At 39.2% G+C, this 23015-nt stretch overlaps 1 protein-coding gene across 4 annotated transcripts in view; it reads left to right on the top strand.

The window, feature by feature from the left end:
• The window catches only part of ARAP2 (ArfGAP with RhoGAP domain, ankyrin repeat and PH domain 2), a 158648-nt gene that overhangs the window by 24023 nt on the left and 111610 nt on the right, over positions 1-23015 (top strand). For all 4 annotated transcript variants that reach the window (XM_036019658.1, XM_036019666.1, XM_028507603.2 and 1 more), the window contains exons 6-8: positions 412-765; positions 12754-12823; positions 18075-18195. In XM_036019658.1, coding sequence (XP_035875551.1) covers positions 412-765; positions 12754-12823; positions 18075-18195 — 545 coding nt within the window. The remainder of the gene's footprint in view (positions 1-411; positions 766-12753; positions 12824-18074; positions 18196-23015) is intronic.

Here is a 23015-nt window from a genome sequence, read left to right as displayed (position 1 = left end):
GAAGAGGCAACAAGTTTAGAAGAAGGATCTTCAAAAAGCTAAGTTAGTTGTTCACAGTGTTGCCCAGGGTCCACTTGTTAGTGCTGGTGAAGGTGTTTAGGTTGTGATCCAAAGAATACAGCCAGTCTCCATCCTTACCTCCTACACTTCACCCCCCAAATGAGCAGATGAGATTCAATGAGACATAAGAAAAAATACACTATGTCCAGCAGTGTTCAGGTATGTCCTAGGTAATGAGACATTGGTATTTAATTTAGAAGAGTTTAAAAAATTATCAGATGGATTAATTGAATTCTAAGCTTATCCTGGTCTTTAATTTCTGTGATGGGTTGTTTATAAATTTCAAAAGTAACCAGTAGCTTAAATGACAGATAGCACTTCCACATGTTTACACTATTCTTTTCCGCTTAGCATATATGATAACAGGAAGGAGAACATAAGCGAAGACAAAGTGGAAGATATTTGGATACCTCGAAAGGACATGAACAATTGCCCGACAGACTGTGCTTCAGATTCAGAATATTCAACAGTAGAAGAATGCTTTCAGAGTCTAAGAAGAAAAAACTCAAAGGCATCTAAATCGAGGACTCAAAAAGCATCGAATTTGGACCCTGTGAATAGGCACAGTTATCCATTAAGCTCAACAAGTGGAAATGCTGATTCATCCGCCATTTCCTCAAATGCAATATCTCCTTACGCCTGTTTTTATGGATCCTCTGCGAGGAAGGTTAAATCGGGATGGCTGGACAAACTGTGTCCTCAAGGGTATGTATGTATGCATTATCTGAAGAGGTAGCCTGTTTTCAAAAATTCTGGCTTAATCCATTTTTAAACCTGTTAGGTTGCCCTCCCCCTCCCCGACCCCTGCCTACCATGCACACAGATACGGTTTTTCAGGACTCTCAACATGCTTCTGCAAATGCTGTTGTTGAGACATAGGAGGAGCGTGTGGAATGTGCTAAATGGAATGCTGGCTAAGGTTCTGCGTAGCACATTAAAACTAGAAGCTATGATTTCACCTCTGGAACCTTAAGGTTAGTTTCTAACTTTGCACCAAAATGTGTGCTCTTCTGTCCCAATTTGTAGCAAAGAAAAACAGCACAGATTGAGTTGGTATTACTCAGCCCACGCTGTTTGGCTTTTGCTCATCTCATAACAGTGCTCTGTTTGGGAATACAAGGCTTATTGTAGCTAAGGGAAAGTATGTCATTGTTAGATTTCGGGCTTCACTGATATTGATATATTGTTTTGATTTTTGTATGTTGCACAGGAGGTCAGAATCCCTTGAATATTATACTTTTAAAATGGACTTATCATTTCTGTTTACAAAGAAACTTCTGTCCCTTAAGGATTTTATAGTACTGAGAAATCTTTGGGAAGGGATTATGTTTAATTAGAATTGCTTCCTGGCATCTTGGTTTTTTTTTAGATGTCTTTTTGAAATATTTATTTGAAATATTCCTCATGATTTAGCAAATTATTTGGGGGTTAAATCTCTCATGTTTAAGTATTTATGTGGTGGATCTCTACAATGTGCTGGTTTTCTCCTATTTCCCCCAAATGTGCATCATTCCTAGAAAGCCTTGGTTTGACCTAAGATAAACTTTATTAGCAAAAAATTAGCATAAGTATCAATTGACTAGTGGGAACAGGAATTACATTTCTTTTTATTTTATTTTATTTTTTTACGAATTACATTTCTTAGAAGTCAAAAACCTATCACCACTTTTTATGGCTTTTAATTATATGGTTAATATGTCATATGATTGTGTCCTTTTAGCAAATTAGGTGCACAGTGCTTCTTGGTATCAATTACTCTATTTTGTTTCACTCCTTTCTGGTTTCATTAGGATGATCAAGCAGTCAATCAGCTGTGTCTGCTTTTCACCAGTCTCCAGTATTACTGGCAAATGCACAGTGAAAGAGCAAATGTATAATAAGTCAGCACTCAAGTATACACAGTGGTGGAATGAAGAGTGAGCCAGAACAGTCTGAAATCTTTCGTTTTCTGTAAAATTTAAGTGTTTAGGGAGATCAGCACTCTCTGAAAATATCACTGGAAGATTTAGCACACTCTGGGTGCAGAGCCCTCAGCAGCCGTGGTTTCCTCCGTAATCTCGGGTGGAACCTTGCTCTTTACAGGGCTGGTGAGTTTATGCCGCAGGCGCACTGAGCAACTTCACTGTTACTGGGCACCTCGGGGACAGTTAGAGCATTTCCCCTTCTCTTTGTCAGAACTCTGACTTCCCATCTTCTCTGTTCCGAGCCTGCCCAAGGTTAGGTGCTCAAGTTTTCTCGATTTATGTTTTTCCATTTTAGGGGAAATAATTCAGTTTTCTGGCTTAAAATTCTTCTCTCCTGCATACCAGGAGGAATGGACATAGGAGAATAAACCAAGGAGCTTGTTGTATCACCAAGAAATTAGAAAAAAAATTCTTCTCCATGCTTATATTGCTATGACTGGAAAGAAATGCGTATAACTGGCCAAGAAGCATGCACATATTAGGTCAGCAGTAGAGTCAGAATTTTTCCTCTTCCTAATTAGACACCGTAGGCCTCTAATTGTGAGGGAGTTCAGGATGCTCGTTAATCAGACAAAATGATGCCTACCCCTCGGTTGCGCAGAGGTTACCGAGCTGTGTTTAACTTGTGATCATGTCTTTTCGGTGCAGGTAGCAGTGATGTAGAATCTTTCTGAATTCTGAGAGAAGGTATTAGCGAATTTTTTTTCCTGTACGTGGTCAGATAATACACATTTTAATCGTTACAGCCACATCACCGGTATGAGACATCAGCAACTCAGCAGTTGTGGTGTGAAAGCAGCCTGGATAATGTGTAAACCAATGAATGAGGCTGTTTCAATAAAACTTTATATACACAGATAATGGGCCGGATGTGGGCTGGGCGCCATAGAGGCACACAACAGGTTAGATGGATGGCTAAAGTCTTCTATGAGCTGCTTCCATCTCCCCTGGGTCCCAGATAGAAAATTATAACCTGATAGATCACAAAATAGGAAAACCACTTGCTAGTCGTCTGTCAAATGTAGAAATAATCAGAAGCAGGAGCCCTCTTCATGGACCTTTGCGCTTGCTCCTTCTGCCTGGAATGCTCTTCCGGAGGGCCCCAGGGCTCGTGCCCTGCCTTCCTCCAGTTCTTGCTGTGATGTCTCCTTTGCGTTGAAGCCCTGCACTCCAAATTTAAAATGCTCCCTGCCCCTCCCTCACCACCTCATTACTCCCTTAGTTTAGTTTTCCCCATGGGGCTCTGTACTGTATGATTTATGTTATTTACGCTCCATGGGGACCGCATCTAATTGGCTTTTGTTTACTGCGGTATCCTCAGTGGCTAGACCGTTGCCTGGCACGTGGTAGATGCGTTTAATATTTGTTGTTGAATGAATCAGTCAAAACCCCTAGCATTAGACATGGTGTTTTCCTTGAAGATTTTCTGAAACAGCTAATTTTATTTATACGGATTTTGTAAAGCTGAGCTCTGAACACGATATTGGTTCGAAATCTGCGGCTGCTGTGGGTGACGCTGGTGTGTGTGACCAGAGCAGCGGGCTCCTTCTTTCCATTGTTCTCTTTCCTCCTTAGAGACACGTGTGTGGGTGTTGTCAAAACACAGTTTCAAAACAAACAGCTACACCCGGTTGTCCTTCTCCAAATATTGTTTGAAACTGTCCTCAGTCATGAGTGACATTAACATAATCAAATTATAATCTGGATTTATTTCACATGATTGAGTCTGTATTTGCTTTTGAAATGGAAGTGACAGTTCTGAATTAGTAAACAGTATGTGAAAACCACCCAGTATTTAATAAGAATGTAATTGTGTTCTGTTATGCAACTAAAGAAATACTGAAACATTTTCCAGTTGAGCTTAAAGTATGAAGTTTATTTAAATATTTGAATGATCTAATTATGATGTAGCCTGATTCTATTGGATTACAAAGTTGTATGGGAGAAACTTGATAAAATGTTGAACTTGGGTCTCTTATTAGTGTTTCAAATAGGGAAAGCAGATGAAAACTTAGTAAACGGTACCTGTTTTAAAATACTCACTGAATTTTGAGGATAAAAAATATCTTTTCCTCTGTCCTTTTCTAGCTGTAACTTAATAAGCTCAAGCATTTCAGCAAATCTGAATAGATGCAAATACGAAAGATAGAATATAATTATTCCAGCATTTTCCAAATTTGTAACTCAGAGGAAGAATCCTGTGAGTTGCTGTAAGAAAGGAAAACGGTGTGACTTCTGTATCTTTTATGGGACATGCACATATTGAAATACCCCAGAATACCTGCTATAGGAAACTCTTTAACTTGCTATTTTCTAAAGATGTATGTGCTCAGCATAACACACTGAGCATGTTTATTAAAACTGTAATATACAAAGTCTGTCCAGAAGGTATGCAGCCATGTAATATGAAAAACAGTGACATTTATTGAAGAAGATACAAGATACATGTACAATGTTTCTTGTATTGGACAGGGACACCTCAGTCCCCTTCAAAGTAGGCACCTTGGGACCTCACACAGTTCTCCCAGTCCCCATCAGCTGCCCCATTGTATTTTCCTGAATCTCATCAACAGTCTGAAATCTCTTCCCTTTCAAAGGTGATTTTCGTTTTGAGGAAAGGTAGAAGTCCCAGGGCACCATATCTGGGCTGTAGGGAAACTGAGTCAGCTGGGTGATTTGATGTTTCACTAAAAAACTCTGCACCAGACTTGATGCATCAGCAGGCGCATTGTTGTGATGAAGCTGCCCATCACCAGTTGCCCGTAGCTGCGGCCTTCTGAATCATCCAAATAGTTTCCTCAGACAAATGTTCAAGCTTGACACACATTTGATGCAGGTTTGCTGCTCTACTCTCTGTCATTTTGAATGTGACGGCCACCCAGTATATATGCTCACTCAGTGGTGTCTACTGCTCCCACTGACTAGTGCAGTGAATTTGTCATTGTTCATGCATGTGGAATCATTCCAGCCCCCTCTCCTTGACTGCCAGGTTACAGGGATGTCCCGCAAACCATTCTCATGATATTAATAATGGCTGGATTTTTTCCAGACAGACTGTGTATCTCGAGGAATTCATGTTTTACTTGACAAGATATTTTAGGACTTTATTTCTTATTCAGCTAAATTTTCTTTTTAAAATATAAATTTTTTAATCATGGAGAAGCATTGGGTGGTATGTGAGCCCAGAATAGCAGAAGTTGAACACACGAGCCTGATTAAGCAATATAAATGCACCCTAGCGTAAGAATTTATGGAGGAATACAAAGATAAGTGGGGTGCATCTGTTGCTTGTCTTTTGCCTGTCTTGCATCTAGGAAGTTAAAAATAAAACTAAAGGAGTATAACAGTTGGTACAGACAGGTCAGGTCCATAGAGTACAGCATCAGGAGGTAACAGGGGCTGAGAAAACATTTCTTCAAAGACCTTGTAGTGAGAAGCAGCCGTTGAGTTGGTCTTTGGGAAATGGGTACATTTTGAACTGGCTTGTTTAGATGAAATACTTTTCTGGCTAGAAGGCGTGAATAGAAGGCGTGAATAGAAGGCGTGAAAGTGCACTGACGTGGGTGATATCTGCAGGCACTGAAGTCCGTGAGGTCGATGGCAGGGCTTAGCTGGCGCTATTTTATGGGACAGGCAAGTAGGGTGCTAGGGCGAGGAGGGAGAAACCACCAGGGACCTGCATGATCAGGCTGAAGAGAGGACGAGGGCAAAGGAAAAAAAGCCAAAGGTTAACTACCCAGACAAGGTCAAAGCCCAGACAGTGGTTCAGAGTCAGGTCACACAGAAGCCAGTAAGCCCATATTAAATATAGAAATTCTAGAATTCCTGGGAATTTGGTATTGGACTCCCTGCATCGAAATGCTGATACAGTGTAGCTTTTTCATTTTTTTTTTCTGGGAAGATTCTTCAGTTGCATTTTTGAACCCGCTGTTGTGTTTTGTTATCCTATATTTAATATGGAAAACAGTTCTTTTGACTGTTCTTTTTGTAGTATACTATTATGGTTCCATGGATACAGTGTATTCTCTTAATATACTCTGAGGGTATTAATATTTTTTTGAAGCTTTCTATTCCTGTAGAATCTGTTTCCATTTTTTTTGGAGCTGGGGCTTCTTTTCTTCTTTTACCTTAGAGTTTTCCTCAAATGTTTTGTTAATCCGGGGCTGTTCATCTTTTAACGTGAGATACTACAAAGCTGATTGGAACAGGCTCTGATGGGTCTTGATGTCTGTTTTTATAAGACGATCTTGCTAGATCTTTACTAATATGTTTCCTTGGAGACTCCTCATGCCATTGTCTTTTAAATGAATTCCCTTCTTGAGGGCGATGAGACTGGTAAACAGTTGTTTCGGAGCTTAGTAGGAGAAGTGGGCTCTAAGTGTAAATATTTACAACATAGACTTTCCTTTAATTTTTACCGTTTTTTATTTTTATTAAATTTATTGGGGTAACACTGGTTAATACAATTATGTAGGTTTCTGGTGAATGCTTGTATGATACACCATCTGTATATTGCACTGTGTGTTCGCCACCCAAAGTCAAATCTTTCGTCACCAGGTATTTGACCCCTTTTACCCTTTACTACCTCCCACCCCCTTCGCTCTGGTGCCCACCATCCTGTTATCTGTGCCTGTGAATTCCTTTGTCTTGTTTGTGCCTTTTTTTGCTTTCAGCTTTGTATCCCACACATGGGATCATGTGGTTCTTACTTTTTCTGTCTGACTTATTTTGCTTAGGGTGATATTTTCAGGATCTATCCACGTTGTTGCTAATGGCAGTATTTCATCTTTTCTTATGGCTGAGTAGTATTCTACTGTACACGTGTACCGTCTCATCTGCGGAGGGGCACTTCCATCGTTTCCATGCCCTGGCCACTGTGAACAAGGCTGTGATTCTGCTCTCTTTAACACTGTCCCCTGCCTTCAGCCCTGAGTGTCCCCTGCAGAGACCCCTGTGTCATCCTCTCCAGTGAATGAACTGTGGCATTCTGCCGTGCAGAGTGAGGGAGGGATCCTGGCCCGTGGTCCTGAGGGCACACGTTTATCTGTCAAACTGTCTTTCGACCAGTCTTCTCTCCTCTGCATCCCGCTGCCCTTCACAGTCACTTCCAGAGTCACTTGGTGCCTCCACCTGCTGAGATCCTAGATTTTGTGGGTAAATTGTCTGCTCTCGGAAGCCTCCTAAGGCTGTTCCTGTCCTTCCTTCTGCTTTCCCAGTTTCTAAATATAGGTACTATCATCAGCTCTAGTCAGTGTTGGTTTGTAGGTATTTATTTTTACTTTTTTAAAGAATCCTTTGAAGTTTTGGGAGGAGAAGAGGTAAGCATAAACTTTTAATTGATCATCTTAACTAGCAGCTGGTTTAATGTTGGATTTTTATTTTTTTTAAAGGTTTTTAAGATTTTATTTATTTATTTTTAGAGAGGGAAGGGAGGGAGAAAGAGAGAGAGAGAGAAACATCAATGTGCGGTTGCTGGGGGTCATGGCCTGCAACCCAGGTATGTACCCTGACTGGGAATCGAACCTGCAACACTTTGGTTTGCAGGCCACGCTCAATCCACTGAGCTACACCAGCCAGGGCTTAATAATGTTGGATTTTTTTAAAAATAGGATGTGACTCCATAAAATGAAGAGGTGTGACTATTTTAACATAGTTTTTCATATATCATATCATGTAAGCACTAAGGTCTGTGTAAATACTGTAAAAAGTGGTAGTCACGTAAATATTCATGCTTTATTATTGACTTTCCAAAGTCCTTTCAGCACCTGAAATTTTACATTAAATAACTTTTTTTTTTAAAAAATGAAGGGTTAGGTATAGCAGAAAAAGAAGCTGGATTTCAGAGAATTTTTGATTTTTGTTTTAATGGCCCCAACTTATTTTCGTGTGTATAATCTTAGAAACTGATTTTGGTTTGCTTAAAAGTGAGGAGATGCATTTCAAAATAGAAAAGTTGCATTTGCATTCCTTTTATAGAAATACAGTAATTCCATGGACCCATATTTGTAAAATACTTTATAACTAATACTGCATCATTTAAAAGCCTTGATCTTAAAAGAGTAGGTAAAAAGGTAAGTAAAAATCTATACTTTTGGAAATTACAGTAGTTCTGAAACATTGCGTGTAGTCAGGGTTGGAGCAGAGAATGAGATACAGTGCGCCTGTAATGCTGCAGGACTGTGCAAGCAGGGCAGGTACATCTGGTAAAGCATGTCGGCATCTCTGCCCTTAGATATTATTTAGAATGACTGAGAAGTGTGTTTGTGATGGTCTAAGTACCATGATTAATAAAACAATAAACTTGACTTAGTGCCTTTGAGGTTCATTCGGGCTGGGTGATATTTAGAGATGACAGTTTGGTAGCATCTGCTACCTTAAATTTAATAGCATGCTTGTTTGATTTTGGGATTTTTTTAAAGCTATAACGTGGAATCTGTAAAAAAAAAAGTCTGCTGAAAGGTGAGAACAGTATTAAACAGAAGTGCCTCTGTGTGAGCATTATATAAATAGAGATTTAATTGTTTGTATGTACACTGTTGTTAAAAAAGAATTTTTAAGATGCACAACTTTCAGACAACAAAAACGGACCCCAGGTGGTGAGGCTGTGTTTGTGAAAGTTGGAACCACCTGCCCTCCCCGGGCTCAAGGGGAGAGTTGGGAGAAACCCACTCAGTAGCACTGCAGCTATTCTAAAAAGGCTTCTTAAAGAAATGTTTCCCTTCAGAATCCTAAAAACAGAAGAGGATAAAACCTAGGCTAGTGTGTTTCTTGTCTGCTTTACCTTTTTTCCTGAAGGAATTCAGAAGGACTTGGCAAAATTGAACTCCTGTATAAAATGGGTAGAGGTCAGATGTTCCAGCTGCTCGAAGGGAGGTCCAGAGCGCTTCGCTATGCAATGTCCTTGGTCGGGTCTGGGGAGTGGCCAGGAGCATAGACGCCCGGTGTGATTCCCAGAAAGTCTGTCTGCTGTGTGTGTGTAGGATGTGGGCAGTTTATTAAACCTGCCAGTGCCTCTGTACCTTCATCTGTAAAATGGGAATAATAATATTACTTATGCGGTTGTTTGGAGGGTTAAATGAATGAATATTTGTATATGGCTTGCAACAGTGCCCAGAACAAAGCACTATAGAAGTGTTTTCTGTTTTTATTACCAAAGTTACTGTGCCTACTAAATTGTTAATTGACTAAGGCTTTAATATCTCTCTGTAATAATTCACAATTATTTCAGATCTCATTTGTGTCATGTGATAGTAGACAACATTGCATTTCATACCTTGTCTTTTTTTATTTAGTGTTTACTAAACAAAACCAACTGTTAAAAGGCATCTTATACTAGAAAGAAATGTTTAAAGTACTTCAGCAACCTCTAATTATATGTGGTACATTAATTTTACATAATTCTAGTAGAATTCATTGTTTAATATCTACTAGACTTTTATAAATACATGAGAGAAATATTTAACCTTTGCTCAAAAAACTCTTAAAAAATTTAACATTCACCAATATCGATTTAAATTTGTATATTGATAGTTAGAAACATATCATTCTGAAGCTCTTTTAAAATGTAGTTGAAATTTTGATTAATTTGTAAGTTTTATCAATATTGAATCAAAGTTTTTATTCGATAGAAAGGAGAACAATGCTGTGTAAAGGATCTAAGTGTCAGTTCTTTAAGTAACCAGTTATTAGAACTTGGTATTGAAGTTCACATGCAGAGCATAGCCACCATTTTGGCCATGTACAATGTGCTCCCGTGTAATGTAATTTCTTATTGCTCCTGTGTAGGGTGTGCACCCACATTTGTGGTCCAGACTTTCAGGAAGAAAAGCCTTTCATTTTAATCTTTTAATTCAACTTTTTATTTACTTATATTTAGAAACAAAACTGATTATCGTATTCCAGGGTCTTATTTTGCATATGGATTTCATCATCGCTTTCTAGAGTTACACTTTTAATGTATAAGCATAAGTAAAAGAATTAAAAACATTTATTTAGGTACACAATCAGTTCTACCCATGTATAATGTGCATCCTTATTTTTCCCTCAAAAATTTGGGCAAAAAGTGCAGATTATACATGGCAAAATATGGCGCTTGAATATTGACAGTGTTGATGAGAAAAATAGGTTGCGTATATAAATTTGGTTTTAGGAACATCTTAAATTGTCTAACTTGCATTTTAAATAGGAAAGTACCAAATAAATACATTTTAAAAATGTTTAACTCTAAAATATATTTTAAAATTACATGGAAATTAATGATCATTTTTTCATGTTTTGTGCATCGCTATTTTTCTTTAATAATAAATTAGTTTTACAAAGCTTTTATATGATCATATGAAAATCTGGTCTTTAGAATTTGAAAAAAAGCAAAAAAATGAAATTAAAGGTGAAGTGTTTTGGTAGTGTTTATTTTTTCTGTATATAAAATGGAAACTGGATTTTTTTTAGTGAAAATATATTTATTAAATATTTCTTAAGCACATATTATGTGCCAGAAACTGTGGCAGTTGCTGGTTTTACATTGATAAAACAAAAATCGTTTGTATATTCAGGTATTTAAATATCTGTCATGGGAGATGGGTGAAGCAAAAACAAGTATATGATTACAGAATCTGTAAAGTCTGATTAAAGAAAGTGGAGCAGCAGGCCCAGAGGCCTGAAGGATCTGTGTGATGAAATTGGGTATTTTAAGGAATAGGATATTTTAGGGAAATAGGAAATTTACTTATAGGGAATGACTTCTGAGCTGTGATCTCAAGGATAAGGAGCCAGCCACGTAATCATGTCACTCACTCCTTCAACAACTCCTTTTTTTGTGTCTGTGTTAGTTTCTAATCATACGGTAGAGCATGAAATGTTCTTGAACTTTGCCCTTGTAAAGCAGAAGGACTGGTGCGGGAGACAAACATTGAGCACGTAGGCAAATATATTTAAGAGCTATGAGGAAGAGGAGGCAGCGCTTGGAGGGAGAATCAGTTTTGTGATCTGCTTTGAACCGGCTTATCAGGGGAGGAATGCCTGTGTAGACGGTCCAGGCAGAACTCTGAAAGATAAGGAGTAGTTAGCAAAGGGAATAGAGAGATAATGGAAGGTTCTGTGGCCTTTATCTCCCATAGATGTTGGTTATTTTTATAATAAAATGGGAGATTTTAAGTTTCTGAGCTTTATTTTACCACTATTCACAATGGAAGGTAGGTGGGGCTCAAGGCAAAGCTTGGTTTATGGAATTACGGCTGAAATTGTGTGGAAAGGTGTGTTTCCTTGCCTTTACGTGACCGAGATCGACAGCAAATGAATGCAGGGTGATTTTGGTGAATGTCTTCTTATTGTGTGTTTGCTCGCTAATTCTTTACTTTTTAATTTTGATGCTGGGAATTTGGAGAACCTTGGATCGGTGGAAGAAGTAAAAATCAGATCTCTGAAACACAGCTGTGTGTTGCAGTGTTGAGAAAACCCATAGCAGACCAAGAGGAGTTAAAAAAGAAGCAGAAAGCTGAGAGAATGAGATGGGAAGAGGGCTGGGTAGTTAGTTGTGGTTAAATGATTTTAAGGTCTTTGTGTGTCCTTATTGCTTCATAATTCAGTGCTTATATGTGAAAATGTCTGCACTGAGGAACTTTGAAACTTTCCCCCCTCTGATTTGATCTTCTCTAATTTTATCTGAAGCGGAATAAATTGGCCTGGGGTCAGTGTGGGAGGCTTGCTGAGAAGTAGGTGTGTGGGGCTCAGAAAAAGCCCAGAAGAAAAATTCTCCACACATTTTGAAGTTTTTCTCTATCTCCAAATCTTCTGAACACTGCCGAACCTTCTGCCAGTTCCTTGCCTTAAACATGTCAGAACACTGCAGAAGGGAAGAGATAGATAGCTGTCTTTATCTATTTGTTTAGAAGTGGCTTTTAAAAAAAAGTTTATTAAAGGCTAAAAGCATTTCGATTGTATCAGTCCACACTGCGAGACAGGGAGAGAGGAGGATATTCAAAACCTTTAGGATTGTCAGTCTTTAGGAAAGAGAACTAAATAAAATAAAGCAGAACAAAAAGTCCAAGTAGAAATGGTTTTCTTCACTTCTCCCTTACATAGTCAGAAAACTTTTTCTCTTTTAAGCCTAAATATGAAACATATGATTATATCATTTTACTTTGTTTCTCATGTTAGCAACTATTTTAAATGGCATTTGCCTTTCATATCTTTTTTTTTTTCAAAAAATCTAAATGCTTCAGTGAATTTGGGATGATTGTAACTCATTCTGTGTTTAGACAGTGCTTTTTCAGCTTATTTGGTCATAATTAAATAATTGATCTATGTAAATTATTGACAAAATAACCCAATTGACAAAGTGTTGTTACTTGAGCAAAAAGAAAGGTAAAGTAAACGCTATAAACTTAATGTGACCTTCATTAAAGGATTATCTGCTTCAAGGGAAATGGGTGCAATGACAGGGTGTGTCACAACACTTTGTTCTGCACTCAGCCGCACAGACGTGGTGACAACGCTGTTAACAGTGTCATTATTTTAAATGCCTATGTCAGCTGCTTGGAAAGTGTCCTCATGCATATTTTTCCCTTTGTGTACTGTTGCCAAAACTGTGCATCGTCATAGCCTAGTGCTCTTTGTGTTGCCTAACAGCAAATGGGAAGGTACTCAACGCAGTTACATTGCCACTGTAACAGTATTTAAATTCAAGTTCATGGTGCTTAAATGTAAAATAACAATTTCCTATGTTTTACAGAAAACGTATGTTTCAGAAGAGATGGGTGAAGTTTGATGGCCATAGCATTTCTTATTACAATAATGAGAAGGTAAGTTTACATTTTATAGTTTTCAGAGATTGCTTCACACATAATGAGTGTACTTTAGTAAACTAAGCAGGCGATACATGTTTTCTAAGAATATGGGTTGGATTATCACATCAAAAGAATTATAATAGGGTGAAACACTCTTTTTAATAGTTTAACTTTTCATTGACACATAAAATTGGAATTTTTAAAAACCTTAGATACCTAATAGTTACTTATGGGGGATTTTCTACAGCCTACCGGAATTGCCGTGAGTGATATACAGATGGGTAAGAAAATGCCTTCGTTATCCGAGAGAGCAGTAAGGAATGTTTAAAAAGGACACCGTGGTAGGGAATGGCAAAGCCAGGAGGGGCTCCTCTGTGTTCTGGAAGGGCCTGTGGAAGAACCCAGGAAGGCTTCTTGCATGAGGTTTCGTGGGCCATGGGTCTGGAAGAAAGGGATGTCCATACGTAGAGAAATTAGAGGGAATAGGACCCGAGAGCCTTGAGAACAGTGAGATGCACAGGTGGGAAATCCATCTTTGTGTGTATGTCGTTTCCTCTGCGTGGTGAATAGGTGTGTTAAGGAGACTTGTGGGGGATGCACCTGGAAGGGTGTTTGGAGTTAGAACTGAAAATCTTTGACAATTATGGGAGAGTGGTTACGATACAGTCTTTAGGCAATTGTACATCTGTGATGTGACACTGTTTTCATCAGTTCTGAAACATTTAGGAGGGACGTGTCATTATACATCTACAAATGCTTTACAAAAGTTACCTATCTATATGTATATTTGTATTTACTACATATATACATATATTTGCACAAATGCATAGTTAGATAAAACAAAAAGTGAAGATATTAACAGTAGTCAAATCCAAGTGGAGGGAAGGTTTAGAGAAGTGGTGACTGTTTGGTGTTACTTGGCAGTGATCCAGGCAGAGTGTCAAATAGGTTTAAACACACCTCTCGGAAGTTTGCAAGATAGTGGGGTGGATGTGTTTTGAGAGCTGATTTTCTGTTGTAGCTCCGATATTTAGTTCGCTGGTGTATTTGAATGTTGAGACAGCCTCTGTGTGTAGGGTGGGCGCATTGTGGTCTCTGTCTGTTGACATCTGACCCCTGGTTTTCTTCAGCCCCCATGCCTTTCTCCAGTTTGACTGAAACGAGAAAGAAAACTACTCGGGAATGAGATAGGCTTCCATGCCACGAAACTCTGTTGGAGGTGGTATCATCATTATTACTACTCAGCGGAGGGAATTTCTAGTATCTGTGTCCAACTGGACTCACTCTGTCCTTTAAAAGCTCATCTCAAATGCAGTGACGGCTTGAGTGCCTGTCGTATTTTTAAATGTTGATGCAATAAAAACGATGCAGCCTCGGCCATAGGAGCAGTCATAGCTACTGTGTCAGCGAGGTGCGCGGTTTTAGTGGTCACATACCCCGAGCAGGGCCGTCTTTTACGTTTCGGTGTGTGCTTGGAGGGGGGGTAGTCGGGCTTTCAGGAGGCAGTGTGCAGAGTTGCCTGTTTCCCTGGTTTTCTTCTGCTTTGCTCAGCGCTGCTCAATCATGTCTCTGCAAGGACTTTTCGTTGCATTACTGGAAGTGGCAACATCCCAGTAGCCTTGATATCTTATCCCCTGCCAAGAAATCGAGCTCACCCCCCATTTTACTCAGCTGTGGGCAGAATTGCCCTGTGGTGGTTTCATTGTCTGAAAGTGGTAGATAAATGACAAACTTGACCTAGATATCTGTGTGTTCCAGGCTCAAGGGATGCGTTAAAATTTCTTTCCTTAAGGAGAATTTTAGTCTGAAAAAGATAAGTCATTTTGAGCCTGTCGTCATTGAGTTTTTTCCCCTATATTGTCTTTATTGTGTGTGGTTAGAAGAGAAATATAAGATCAACAGTATAGTGTTAAAGATTATTAGATATATCTTGTAATTATCTTGTGATAGATTATAAATGAGCCATTAGAGGAACTGCAACTTCCTGAGGTTAAAGCAGCACAATATTTAGCTTGTTAAGTACATTTTGACCACTCCGGAGAATTATTTTTCTATTACTATTCTATTAAGTACTTCCTTGTTAAATATAATTTTATTATTATAGGTTTGTAGGTGAGTTATTTTTCAAGGACTTGTCTTTTAATCTCTTTAAAGAGATCTAGAGGAAGGAAAAAAATCTTTTTAAATTTCCATTTCTTTTTCTACAATGCTACTTGACTTTTTTTCTACTGAAAAATGGTGAATGGTAACATTTTATACAACAAATAGCTAATTATCGCACTAGAAGTATAATTTTATAAGCTCTTCTCATTCTCAGGCAAACTAAAATTTGAAAATTGCTTCCCTAAGGGACCAACCGTGTGTGTTTTTGGACAGTCTAGATCTGTGAGAGTTCAGCGCCAGCCCTTACAGCCAGAGAGGCCCTCACACTGTCCCCCAGGGTGCCGCACCCCTCCCCAAGCCGTAGACTGCCTGGCGGCGGGGACGTGTTCTCTTCCTCCTGTCATTCCCAGAGCCCTCAGTGATCTCACAGTGCCTCTGTAATCCACCCGCATTTATTGGGCTTCCTTTGTCAAGCCAGTTATTGAGTTTATTTCTTTGCGATGACCTTTTCCAACCGTGTCTGGATACACACTGTGGGAACCTGGAGTGTGCTTTTTCCTTCATTTTCATCTCCACGTTTTTGCTCGTTCCTCTTAACCTTCCGAGCCATTGCCATCCATCAAAGTCCTATACAGGTTTCAAGACCCATCTTTTCATTCTCCTTTGAGAGTCTTTTTTATTTTCTCCAACTCTGACATACGAACAACGAGACGTGAGGAATGTCAGAGGGAAAATAGGTTGAAGGTGGGGAGGCCGATCGGGAGGGAGTGTGCGCAGTAAGTCCGGCCTTCCCTTCCCAGGTGTCGGGCACGCAGGCTGGTGCCAGTGTTCCGAGGAGAAATTTAGAAAAGCATTAAAAATGAGCTGTCAGAGTTCGGTATAACTGTGATCGATCGGACGTAGCATTCATTATTTAGAAAATGTTTATATGATACTGATTATGTGAAAGATGGTGAGGAAAACAGACATGTGACCCCTATTCTGTGTGAGCAGTCGGTATTAATCGAAAGAGCACGCAGTAAATATAAAAATCATCAAGTAGATGATATTTAATGAGCATCATAAGGGAGAAGTTCAGGTTGCTGTTAGGTTCAGTTAGGGTTACCTGGCTGGCTGGGAATGAGGGAATAAGGGCCTGAGGGAGGAGGCCGGTGAGAAAGGCTCCCTTCAGGAGCGTGTCTTACACTGGAATGTGGAAGTTGTAGGGGCATCTTTATGTGCAGTTGGGTGGGAAACACTTTCCTTGTGAAATGTGTCAGACAGAAAAAAGTTAAGAACCATGTGATTTCACTCATGTGGGATATAAATCTGAAAGTAACAAATGAACAAACAAGACAAAGAAAAACTCGCAGACAACAGTACGGTGATTACTGGAAGAAAGGAGGTGGGGGGTGACGGAAGATGATTTGACTTTGGCTGGTGGGCATGCGGTGCAGTGTACAGATGACATATCATAGAATTGGACACTTAAAGCTTATGTAATTTTGTTAACCAATGTCATCCCAATACATTTAATTTAGAAAATATATTTTTTTTAAAAAAACATGGCTTGCAGAACAAATAGCATGCAACGGCACTAGTGTGGGCAGAAACACGGCATGTTTAGGGGACCTCAAGAAGGTTAATGTGACGGGAAAGAGTCAGGGAGTGGCAGGGAACAGGTTGACAGGGTGGCTGTGAGGGGAGAGCCCCAGGTTACGTGGGCACAGAAGGTCAGCAGAGGCCAAAGACTGTTCCACTTAAGACTTATTTGACTGGAAGAGTCCAGTTTTAATGGGCAGATAGAGAGGGAAGGTAATGTTTTCAGGAGGTAAGTGAGTTTTAAAGTTGAGCTGCTGATGGGACAGTTATGTGCACCATTGATGACTTCAAGCATTTGAGTAGGGTTGACCAAAATGGGAAGGAAGGCAGGGGCAGGTTTTAGAATTCTCTGCATTAGAATTGGCAGTTGAAATAGCAAGAAAGGACTTTTCTTTCCTAGAGAGGGAAGATAAAAACAATGGAAAATAATGAGAATAAGTTACTTTGTAATTAGTCATTTCTTGACATCTTTCTCCTTTTTCTGTGGGGTTGCCCACTCTTCTTCCTAAATCAGAGTTCTGACTTCAGGGTTGGCTGTCTGAGGGAACAGAGGAAAGCCTTCACAGCATCGGTGTTTCAGATGACATTAGGATTCCGATGGGTACATAAAGGGGTGAGAGACTGGAGCAGAGGCTGCAGAGGAAGAGAAACTGTCAAAGAACTAAGGAAGTTCCGCGATAGTATAGTCTGTCTTGTCCACTAGCAGAGGATAAACCTCCGGGTGGAGTGCCACATTGCTGACGGTGACTGTCCCTTACTGACTGTCTCCTACGTACCTCCTATGTATGACAGTTTACTACTGGGAAGAATATTTTTGCCTGGTATGGTTTAGTACTTTCTTCTCCTTGAATTTTCTTTCCAGCACAGGGCCCAGTAAAAATTATATCCTTAGTAAATACTTGAGCTTGTGGGGTAGTCATTATGCCATATGGTTTAGGAGGGTCCAGGAAAATGAAGGCAGAGTTACCAGGAATCTTAAAAATGACCTTCTTCAGCAAAATTATGATCTGCATATATCATTTGCAAACAGCTAAGTCCATCTTTTTTCATTGGGGAATAAAAAGTAAAGAGATGCTACTATGAGATTAAGATCATCATCATCATCATCATCAGAGCATTGAGTAACATGGAAAATTGATGCAATTCAGCAGTCTGGTTTCTTAGATATATTCTTGTTCATACTATGTAAGAGCAGTCATTTTGAAGTGGTTACAGTACCCGCTATGGCCAGCAGATGCCTGCAAACACCATAAAATCATTTTGACCAGCTTGTGTTAAAGAACATGCTGCTGTTTTTTTGGCCAGTCTAGTACGACTGTTTGTATTTGACTTTTTGCCTTTTAATTCCCAGTGAAGAGAATATTGAAGACGTTTTACGTGAAAGGCGCATTTATATTTTCTGAGGGTATTAAGTGTATATGAGATTATACACCTATACTATGTGTATGTCATTTAAAAAATTAGATTGAAATCATGAAAGAGAAGCTCTTGTAAATGTGGCATTTGTTTTCAGTAAGATCAAGAGAATTTCATTTTAATGTGTCTTCTTTCTTTTGTGTATCTTTTTCTGTAACTAATACAGGAGAAGTATTCCAAAGGAATGATTCCCCTTTCTGCTATATCTACAGTACGAGTTCAAGGAGACAACAAATTTGAGGTTGTTACAACACAAAGAACTTTTGTTTTTAGAGTAGAAAAGGAAGGTAAGATGATTTCTTTGTTCCTATGAAAACACTTGCAGACATTCATGTATTTCTAACCATTCAGAAGATTAACGAACCAGTTAAGCTAGGAATGTCAAGAAATCTTTAAATTCATCACTTTTAAATAATATGCATTTTATATTAATGTTTTGAATGCCATAAACGAGTTGACAAGTCATTTGTTCACTGTTCTTGCTGGCAACTACTACTTAGTGAGAACCTCCTATGTGTCCAGCACTCTTCTAAACTCTGGGTGTACAGCCGTGGGAAAAAACGCAGACAGACACCTCTGTTCTCATGGCGCTCACCTTTTAGCTGTTGTTTTGATGATGTAAAATGGTTACTTGGTATGCAAAATCAGTTTTTCTGGCTATGAAAAGGTTGGTTTTATGGATGTTTTCACAGGGCAAGTTTTAACTGAACACATGCAGGCAGTAATCATTCTCACATAGATTTTGGAGTGTCTTTTATTTTTCTTGAATTTTTTCCCCTGCAGCACCTGCTATAGGTCACTTGAGGGTGGAAATTGATCTAAAGATAGTTTGGGGGTGCAGTCTACACTTTTAAATCTTCTCTGTCTTTTTGGGTGGGAAGATGGAGGGAGACCAGGGCAGTTAAAAGTTTTCTGTTGTGTATTTTGGTGGACTGCCAATAATATAATTAGCATAAAACTTACTGTTTTTAAGTAATACAGGTAAGATTATCTTCATTAATTAAATAGAATTTTAACGTATTTTGAAGCCCACCTTTAGTATAGATTATAACAACTTGATTTTTAAACATACTTTTACTTCTTGGTACTTAATTATTGGAATAATCATTAAGAATAATAATTGGAATAATAATTAATTTTCTATGGTAATATAGAAAACTTACTGAATACAAGCTGTCAGCCAGATAATCAAAATGCTTCATTTTCACAATAGTTTTTTACGAGGTATGTAGGTATTATAATCACTATTCTATTGTACACATACAAGCATTCACCTTTTATAAACTACAACAACATTAAGTGTCATGGGACAGTATTTATCTTTTTCAAACTGGTGGTTTCCTAGAACATACACTTGGACATGGCCCATAGAAAACATTCAAACTATCTGTCTATCCCTAACTGTTGTATATTCCTAGAGACCTCCCTGTATTGCTTGGGATAATGAGTAAGTCCCAGTTGCTGTTGACACTGGATCAGCTTTTGGCAAATTGTGAACTACTACTCGCTTGTGAGATCAACTTAGTGCTTTCTGATGATATCAAAAGAAGAAAAAAAAACTCCCCAAAGCAAAACAAACACAAAAAATGGATAAGAAATGCCAGAGTGCATCCTTTCCAGTAAGCACCGCACTGGGAGACTTACCGACGCACCTATTGCACATGTGGAATGTGAACAGCGTTTCTTTCTTACTATCAGGGAACAGTTCACCTAGAGCAAGGTGAACACGACACGCCCTGTAGCCGGAGTCTGGCTCTCCGCTTGCTTTTGTAAATGACACCTTGTGAAATCACAGCCGATCTTCCTCACCGACATTGCATTTTATGGCTGTTTTCTGTCTCTGTGCCAGTACTGAGTCGTTGCCACGCAGACTCCATGGTTAGGAAACCCTAAGATGTTGATTGTCTGGCCCTTTACAGAAAGTTGGTCCACCCCTGTCTTCTAGAGCATTTTCTATAGGCTTGCCTGTGGGAGAAGCTGCTTTTTGCGATTCATTGCCTAAAGTTCACAAAGTTGTGATACTCGCTACGGAGCTGGTGTTTGAACTCAGTTTTCTCTTAGGCTAGTTCTTAAAACACATGGCGTTGCTGCTCGTGGCTGGCCGGCCTGGTGATCTTCCCTTCTGCTCTGGTTCCCACGGCCCCAGAGGTGCCACCTGCTTCTTTGAGGCGCTTCTCACCTTGCCCTTGGCCTCTCACAGTGAACTTCATGTATGCCACGTGGCCTGCATTTTAAGATGGACATACTAAATAATGTTTCCAAATTGTGTGAAAATCTGTTTAACCCTATGTGCTTGCAGTGGTTGAAAGTTAGACACACATTTTATTGAAGTAGAATGGATCAACCCACACGTATTTACAAGTTCCAGGTTTATTATTGACCCTTAAATCCTTCTGTGATGCACAGTTCGTCTCTGAGATGTCCACTTAGTACAAGAATTTCATTACCTTGGCTGTAGATTATTTATTAAGTGTTAGATTTTTAATTTTTGAAAGCATGAAAATACTATTGTAGTGAAAAGGGAGACTCTATTCACATGGGGTTACTGAATAAGTTATTTTCATTGAAAGTCATTTTTGTATAGTAACAACTCACATTTTAAAAGATCTATGGATGTAGAGGCGTGTATGTATACATATATGTAAATGGTGTATGTGTGTCCATATATTTAGTGTGGAACTTTCATCCGGAGGCTAAATGTGCTTTATCAAGAGTATTTTTTCCTTCTATGTATACATCTGATTATTTTTTATTTCATGGGAACTTCAGAAATCAGTCATATGACATATTTGGCTTAATGAACTTTAAGTCAGATTAAACTTGGTTTCAATCTGTTCCTCATAGAAGACCGAAGTTTAGAACAGAAAGCGGAAATGCTTCCATGTCCTAACAGAGATGACTTCTCTGGTTTAGGCAGAAAGGTGCTGAATGACCTGCACATAGCGGCTCCTCTCCTTGTCCCCCCTGAACCTGTGCTGCTCCTTCCAAACAGCTGCACAGCCCACCGCTAAGACAGGGTTATACTTCGGCATCTTCACCCCACACGTTTTCAAAGGCTCCAGTTTCCCTAGGTTTCTTAGTGCAATATTGTTATTCTCTTAGTCGAAAGTGAATTATATTGAAATAATAACACTTTCAAAATGCTTTTCCTCATATATACAATTTAGTCTGATTCCTTTTGTCCTCAAGCAGAACCACTGGGACTGGTCCTAACAGCTGATGGTCTCTTCATGTAGTCTCTGTTCCCTCGGCGCCTGCCGTCACACGTGCAGGTGTGTTACTGCACAGAGCAGGCGATGTTTGGGCGGTTCTCGTAGTTAAAAGAGGGCTTAAGAATTCTGTGTGGTCATTCCCATTCCAAGGCCATTGTCGGCACTGGCTGTCAGCTGCAGGTCCATGTTCCTGTCCGCCTTAGCCAGTCCAGACTCCTGGGAGACAGGCAGTTGTGTCCTTCTTTCCACGGTGTTTCTAGACATCATATGGCCCTCCAGTGGCAGTTGTGATACTGCAGAGCTTTTATTTATTATTTATTATTATTTATTTATTTATTTATTTATTCTTAAAGAATACGGGATAAAAGACATAAATTCCCCTTAGATGTTTGGGGCAAGCTGACTTACCTGTCTAAAAATCGTCAGTGTTTTAGAAGCAAGGCATGGGGCGTTTACTATCTGGAGGGAGAGCCAGGGGGATTGAAAGCTCTCGGCCGTGTCCTCTGATAGCCTTCTCATCATATAATAGGCCACAAACTGTGGAGTCCTTTCTCTCATACTGTCTCGCTTGTATCACATCCAATCCATCAGCGAATCTTACCGCTTTGACTTTGGAAATATGTCTGTCTTCAGACCAGTTCTCAACACCTCCACTGTTACCACTCTGGTACAAGCCACCACGTGTGTCTGGATTTTTGTAATAACCTCCCTTGATCGACTACAGTCATATTTTCACTGCAGCTGTCAGAGTGGTCACTGAACAAGAAAGGCCATCCCAGGCGACTTCAGATGCCCCGTTGTCTTTCTGCCTCACTGAGAGCGAGGTACTTGTTCAGAAGGAATGGTGCAGAGATACTCAGGAAATATTTGTTACTGGAAAGAATAAAAGTACCTTGGTGTGAAAAGCCAGCGAAAGCTAACGTAGCATCTAGCTTTATCCAAGACACTTGGCCCAAGGGAAAAACTATCATTTGTTTTGGAATATTGTGACTTGCCAAAGCACATCTCCCATGTCTGAGGATGCACGTGTTGTACGGCCGAAGATGGAGTGCAACTTGTAATCTATTTTATTGTTTGAATTTTCTGTATCATTGTTATATCTTCATTGGCATGAATTATTAAGAATAAGCTGAGTGTTACTATTAATTCCTAATGGTCTTTATGACTCTTCACTTCCTATTAGTTGATGAGGCCCTTAGGAACTAGATAATTCTTCTAGGCTATAAGGGGACCATTTGCTGAGATGCAGCCTTAATGTGCTGAAGTCCAACAGATGCAATTGCCTGTTGCAGATTATTTCCAGACACTGAGATCTCTGCTCATAGTAATCTAGAAGGCACATACACTTTGGCCCAGTACATACAATTATAGCCAACGTTTTAAACTCTGTGTCTTATGTGGATTAACACAAACAAACAAACAAGCAGAAAACATTATATATACATACTTGGCAGGACTATCGTGTGTGAAACTAATGATCACAAGTAATAACCAAGTTAAGTGGAAGGCCTGCTGTTACTGAAAATGTGATAAATTATCATAATAATGCCGTCTGGATCTGTTTACGTAGATGTAACATGTAGAGTAGCTGCTGCATGTTGACATTGGCTTAGTAACTTGAATGTTTTTACATCTTTTAGTTTATGAATTGATGCTGGGGAAGTGCAGTAAATATTTTGTCCTGATATATAGGAACAATTACTGTTACCTGGGAATTATGTAACACCTGCAGTAAACACTTTTGAATGACTTTTTAGTAAATACTTTGACTTTCGTCATTAAAGATGCAACTGACTCTTTTTAGTAGTTTTGAAGATGAGAGAGAATGAAGATAATTTTAAAATTTAGACATATTATTTAGACTGATTTCAGTAGTTTCAAAGGTGAGCAAATAT

The sequence above is a fragment of the Phyllostomus discolor genome, chromosome 1 (genome assembly GCF_004126475.2).
Source record: "Phyllostomus discolor isolate MPI-MPIP mPhyDis1 chromosome 1, mPhyDis1.pri.v3, whole genome shotgun sequence".
Taxonomy (NCBI): Eukaryota; Metazoa; Chordata; class Mammalia; order Chiroptera; family Phyllostomidae; genus Phyllostomus; species Phyllostomus discolor.
The sequence above is the reverse complement of the archived record's forward strand: the minus strand, read 5'-3'. Positions and strand labels throughout refer to the sequence as shown.